Here is a 6653-nt window from a genome sequence, read left to right on the forward strand (position 1 = left end):
ACACATGCCATATAGTAAAGAATACAAAATCCTACTGTTTCTTAACCCTTTAGGACCAGAGCAGGTTTAGTAATTAGGGATCTCTAGGTTGCTATAGGTTTGCAAAGAGAACAGCACAGCTGGAAATCCTGTTACAGCATTAATCCTTAAGCCTAATTACACTAAAAATGCACATTTGCAAGTCTATTAGTTCAAGGAATAGAACAATACAGGATCTGTGGCAAACTGAGGTATAGTCAGACGATATTTATGAAGCCTGTCCTGATCTTGGTTCAACCTGTTGAGGAGGGGGAGGGGGAGGGGGAGGGGGACGGGACGGGACTAGATATTCTGTATAGTCTTGGCAAAAGATGCAGTTTGTATCCATGTTATGCTTCTTTCTTGTTTGGTTTTCATAGTGATGTCTTGCTGTCGGGTTTTAAATAGGCAAATACAGTACATGTATAGGGTTTTTGAAAGAATTATGACATAAGGATATCAAATTGATGCATTATAACTGAGTAAAACAATCCCACCTGGTGGTGGTTTGGTAAATTTCTTCAAAATTTGGCTAATTGTTATGCAGTTAATAAGACTCTATGTTCTATGTTTGGTTCAGAGATTATTTCGCTCCTTGCCCAAGGCCTGGGCCTTCTATTCTTGGGTAGTTGTGAGGCTATGGCAGGTTCCTCAGCTCTACCAAGCAGGTCTTAAAGGTATTTAAACTACACTAAAAAATATTTAAAGTAGCTTGAAATGGCATTGAAATTGACTTTTTGCTTTTCCCCTAAGTACCGGGACTGAACAGACTTCCTCATTGAATTCAAATCGTGTGACCGTGTGACTTTTCAACTATGCAAGTGGGGATGACAGAGCTGAAAACTGACATTGGGGCATATTCATAAAGCACTTACCTCAGTGTTAATTTTTACATTAAGAGTTTTTTTTTTTTTCTTAGCAAGGTGATAAGCTCTATGAATATTGTCCATTGTCACTTGCTTTGAATGGAATTAGGAAGGCTGATAGTCCCAGCATTTACGGTTCTTCAGGCAAGCTCCAAGCCAGATAATAACTCAATACTGGAAAAACAGAGCCCAGAACCACTCAGAAAGAGGAAGGGAAATGTATCAAAAGGAAATAAACTGACCCATTCTTTAATATTTCTCTTAGCAGTGAATAGACATGCCCACACTTCCATCAAAGGCAAACCTATTCTTTTGTTAAGCATTGGATAGTAAAAATAAAACAAAACCCTACGCTAACCTTGTAACTATATGCAACGTGATGCTCCCTTTGCTCCATGTTGTTTTTATGACAGAATGAAAGGATGTGCTGAGGGCTTACAGGCTTGCTGCTCTTCTACAGGAAATTAACAGGGAAGAATAACCTCCATAGGACAGGGAGATGAAAAGCTCTGATGACGTCATCCCTGCCTCTGTCAGAGAGACAAAGAAACCGCTGAGCAAATCCAGTTTGACAGTGCGTGGCAGCCTCTGGGGAAAATGGCCCCAGTCTGCTGGAAGAAAATGTCACAGTTAATAAATAAAATCTGTATTTTTAGATTAAACTTATGACATTCTCTTATGCTACAGAAGTGTGTGTGAGTGTGTGCTTTGGATCTGCTTTGTAGTCGTAGTCGAGTGTAATTTTGTTGAACCTAAACAGAAATCTGTTATGTAACAGTTCCGTTTTTGAGCAAACGAACCTCCTAGTTTAATCTCAGATGTTCTCATTCTGAGATCTATAACAGATTCATTTTAGTCATGTCATGTTCTTTAAAATAACAGTCTTTAAAAAAAAAAAAAAAGCTGGTAGGATTCCTGAATTAAATACATAACCAGAACAGAATGCTTTGCCCCTTTTTTGTCTTGAAGATTTTATCTTTTTTTTGGGGGGGGGGGGGGAGGGATATACAACTCTGTAGATAAAAAAGGGAAACATTGCTACAGCTCTGTGGGTGATTTTATATCAGAAAGTAGCAGAAACCTTTGTAAGATCTGCATAATCTAAATTAAAGTATAGAACCACAAAATCACAGGTTGAGGGGCACTGATAATAGTGCTAGTGACAATACTAGGTAGGAAAACAGATTGTGCATTGATTAGCGCTCCTTTCTGTATCCACATACCAGTAAATAAAACAGATATACACATGTTATACCATCTCATTTAGTATATGAGACACATAAGTACATTCCCTGATAACAGTCAGACTCAGCTGTGAACACTGTGCAGATCATTTTCAGCTGGACAGCTGAAGGGTAGACGGTACTATAGCGTGTCTTTGTAAAGTATTCATATTGACAGTGTGCTAGAACTGCTCATTCTATTTATAGTGCTGACATTCAGTTTTATCTCATTTCTACTGTATATTGTTCAATAGACAAAGATGGAACTGTGAGTCAAGAATGTGACGTAGCCTTCTGTTCCATGACGAATACATACTTTTTTTTTTTTCTGTGGCAGGTACCTTACATACACTTTTACAGCATACTTATTAAAAGTAAAACATATAAATTGTTGCCCTATAAAACAGAAGAGCTGAGAATTATTAATAGGAGGTATTAAAGTCTAGAACTGAAACTGCATGGCAAGCACTGTCTGTCTCCTGCAGAGGTAAGGTTTAATTACACAGCCAAGCTCTCAGGTTTGTACAGTTAATAAGACTATGCTCCAGTCACAGTGCATTGTTTAAATGATTAACTACATTTCCTAACTAGAAAATGAATGTTTAATCCAATTTTGAATTAATATAAACTTTTTAATATTTTTTAATTTTTTTTATTTAGGCTATAATGACTACAAAAAAAACCCATTTCTGGCATCAATAATGGTATGCATATGCCACCTGGTGGCAATACGAGAGACATTTCGCAAAACATATTTCTCCTGCAAAAGGGTAAAAAAAACTGAAAGGTTAAAAACAGAAAAATATTGAAATTACATTTGAGTCTATTTATTCTCAAATTAGCTTTTAATAGCTATTAATAAACTGAGATGGAAGTTTACTCTGTGCCATTAAATTAATATGAAATGCCATAACCCAAAGTGTAGGTCCAGAGAGTATAAAGATCGGCCAATACAGCAAAGCTCCTTCTTTTGCAAGCTCCACAGAGAGCAGCTTGCACCTCAACATGTCTAGGCAAGAACAAATCTACAGCAAGTGCTATAATCTATAGCAAGTGGTATATACATTAATGTTAACACACCTTGGTTCCATTCCATGCAACAGAGATGCAATGGCATTACCTTTCCCCTGAGTGACTGCACTATCTGCAGCAAAAGTTAATCAAAAGTGATTGGGGCAGCGTCTTTCATCTAAATAGAAATGTATCGCTCTGCGTCTAGAAGGAGCAAGACATTTGACAATAATAAATGGAAGTGCCACCTTTGAAGACACAGCAAAATTACTAGAGCAACACATCGCCAATGGAAGACAAGAGCAGGGTTCTTCAATTCCTGGAGAACTAATCATGAAATGTATCAGCTGAACCTGAATTTAAAGGCATTCGCACATTTACTTTAAACAAGGCTCCTATTCACATTAAAACAAGATTCTGTAACGCTGTACACGCGACAAATCAATTGGTATCAGATATTATAGATGTGCATCCGGGTGACTGTCTAAACCCGTTCATTGAATCGCGAAGGCTCTCAGTCGTTGCATTTTTTTTTTAAAACCTTCTGTTTTAATTAGTGAAAGTGCTGTTTATTTACTTTTTAAAATTAATTTATAAAATGGTGAAGACCAAACCTGTACAACACAAGCCAGTCAAATGTGTCTATGTTAACCATTTTGGGAAGCATTCGTCTGGCGCTGTCATTCAGTTTGAAGCTGGGACAAGGCCTAAAAAATCTACCAGAAAGGTTGATAAGGGTTTGGGGTCTCCTTCCCGCGTTAGCACTGAAATCGGAGTTAATGAGCAGGATTGCAGCAGACAGGACGAGAGTATGCCGGGTAAGAAAAACAACAAATTATCACAAATAAAGATAGGAAAGAAGATAAAACAAACAAGGGAGTCGTTCACAAAACAGAAGGACATACGCATTTCACCAAAACGTAAAACAGCGCGAAAATCACAAGACGCCGCCCCTAAACACGACGGGGCAAAACGATTTAAAACTAGCATAAGCACACAAAAAAACATCGACGTGACGCCAAACAACATTACCATCGGGCAAAGACGAATGACGACACACAAAAAACAAGACAATGGAAGAAAGCAGAATGGAGAAGGAAGATCTGATAGTGGTATGTTCAGGTTTATGGGATACAATTCTTCGGTCTTTATGGAATGAAAAGTCGTTGTTATTATTATTATTATTGTTACTATAGAACTGCATTGTGTAACTGCATTGCAACTATACAGTGCATCACCAGCATTAGAATACAGTAGTTAATTTGAAATGTTTCTACAGTTCAGAGTTTTGTTTGGACACTCATATTCTTTGTACCGAAGTTAAATTAAAGTTGATAAACCTAGATACAATGTAAAAAACGTATCAAAGTTCACCGCCCCCACTGGATTGCGTAAATGCCAGCCGACTCTTTAGCGCGATTGTAACTACAGTATTCAAATGCATGTTGATATTTTTTGTAGATGACCACAGCGAGATGGATCGAGGTGTTTTTACATTTTCCCTCCCTGGAGCGGTCACACCAGTAAATATGGTAATGTTAATCTTACTGTAAGTCCGATCAGTGTACTGTATAGGATATTCCAGGTATGTTCATAGAGTACTGGAGTTATTCCATGGGTAAGGATGGCTAGTTTGCCTAAATTGAGAATAATACGAATTAACAATAAACAAGTGAATGTCTTGTTCTTCAAAAAAAAAGTATTAGCATTAAATAAATAAATGTTCTTTAAAAGGTGTTTTCGATATTTTGCATTTAGTCTGCAGTGAAACAGGGAGTTCTCAAGGTAATTTCCAAAATGGTTAAAGAAAATGAAATGCTTAGAAGAAGGTTTATGACAAACAGCCAACAAAGCCAAACAGGTAAGTGTTTACCTTAATTGATACAGTGCGTTCCACAAGTTGCTGACCTGACAAATTCTATTCAAAATGCCACTCTTGCACTGACATGTTATGGCTGGCACTTTCTGTTGCTAGAACATTTGCAAATAATTTGATGGCATCAAGCTTTTTAAAGTGGTTGTTGCCAACAAAATAACTATAAATCTTACCGGCTGTGCACTCTGAAATGTGCAGTTTTGTGAGAAGCACATGTTATAACTTTCTTTGTTCAAAGAAAGCTGTGTTTGCCAGTAATACTGTCTTGCACTTCCTTGTTTGTTTCACCTGGAAGGTTAAATTCCCATCCCTTCATTGCCCTTGTCATTATTATTATTATTATTATTATTATTATTATTATTATTATTATTATTATTATTATTATTATTTATTTCTTAGCAGACGCCCTTATCCAGGGCGACTTACAATTGTTACAAGATGTCACATTGTTTTTACAATGTGATGCTTCCACCAATGACTGAGGTGATATGCAACCTGTAACATGCTTTTTGACCCCCGAAGACAATGACATATTGATTTATTTTAGATTTGTTTTAACTACTTACTGCTTCTATTGTCAAGTATATTTTTTTGTGCTTATTTTTGTATACTTTATGTTGGTATGAAAGATTTATCACGCTTACAGTAAGTAACAACATGTTTTAAAGCCTTTGTTAATACTGCTTTTGTTTCCCCATATGTCATGACTAGCAGGAGTGGCAAGAATAATAATAATCAATCAAGCAATATTTATTTTATACAGCGCTTTCCATAGTGGACCACCATCACAAAGCGCTTTACAAGATAGTGAGGAACAATGCATGATACATTAAATACAGTGAAATACAGGGCATTAAATACAAACAGTAAAAAAACAATGCAATATACATTAAATACAGGCATAATACATTGAATACATGGCTAGGATGTGAATTCTAAACATTGTGGATGCGTGTGTCATACAGAATCATACGAATAAGATGGAGTGAAAAACCTGAAATAGCAATTTAGACAACAGCCAGTCAGCTGGTTAAAAAAACAGAACAAACTATGCAAGCATTTATTAACTCCTTTGTAATTCCAACAATGTTGTTTTTGTTTTCCTAGGATGAATCTCTATTTGGATGGGTGTAAACCGAAACAGGAGAGCTGACCTATATATATATATATATATATATATATATATATATATATATATATATATATATATATATATATATATATATATAGATATAGATATAAGAGAAATACTATATTGGTTTAAATTTGTAAATTTGTTAATCTATAATGTTATACTGGAGGGATTTTCAGTGTCTGTATGGTGTAAAAATATAGAATTCCAGAGACATTTTTTCACTGTTGTTTATTGTTTGCATGTTCATTTAATTGCATTTTAGAGATCCCTTTATAATAATTCATTCAGTACAGTATGCTGTTGCATGACATCTATACAAATAAATATGTTGACTGTTGGAATAGCTGTGCATTCCGAGTGATTTGCTATGAAAAGATGAGACTCTCAACATCAGCACTGAAGATGTGAAAGGGGAAGCACCGTGAATTGGGATCATTCACTAGCCTTTTATAGCTTTCACCTCTGGATTTCCGAGGTTTGAATCTGGATTGTGTCACTAGCAAGTGTGATTTGTGGTCTCAATT

The 6653-nt window shown here is 36.0% G+C and overlaps 1 protein-coding gene across 2 annotated transcripts; it reads left to right on the plus strand.

The window, feature by feature from the left end:
• Positions 1 to 3034: 3034 nt before the first annotated feature.
• LOC117413018 (uncharacterized) lies at positions 3035 to 6169 on the plus strand. Of its 2 annotated transcripts, XM_058996912.1 has the most exons (4): positions 3035 to 4230; positions 4580 to 4650; positions 4877 to 4979; positions 6102 to 6169. In XM_058996912.1, the coding sequence occupies exons 1-4, from the start codon at positions 3717 to 3719 to the stop codon at positions 6104 to 6106; spliced, it is 693 nt and encodes a 230-aa protein (XP_058852895.1). In that variant the 5' UTR covers positions 3035 to 3716; the 3' UTR covers positions 6107 to 6169. The 2 variants fall into 2 exon arrangements, with proteins under 2 accessions (XP_058852895.1, XP_058852894.1); XM_058996911.1 differs by having other exon boundaries at positions 4877 to 6156.
• The last annotated feature ends 484 nt before the right edge of the window (positions 6170 to 6653 follow it).

Source organism: Acipenser ruthenus, chromosome 23 (assembly GCF_902713425.1).
Source record: "Acipenser ruthenus chromosome 23, fAciRut3.2 maternal haplotype, whole genome shotgun sequence".
Lineage (NCBI taxonomy): Eukaryota > Metazoa > Chordata > Actinopteri > Acipenseriformes > Acipenseridae > Acipenser > Acipenser ruthenus.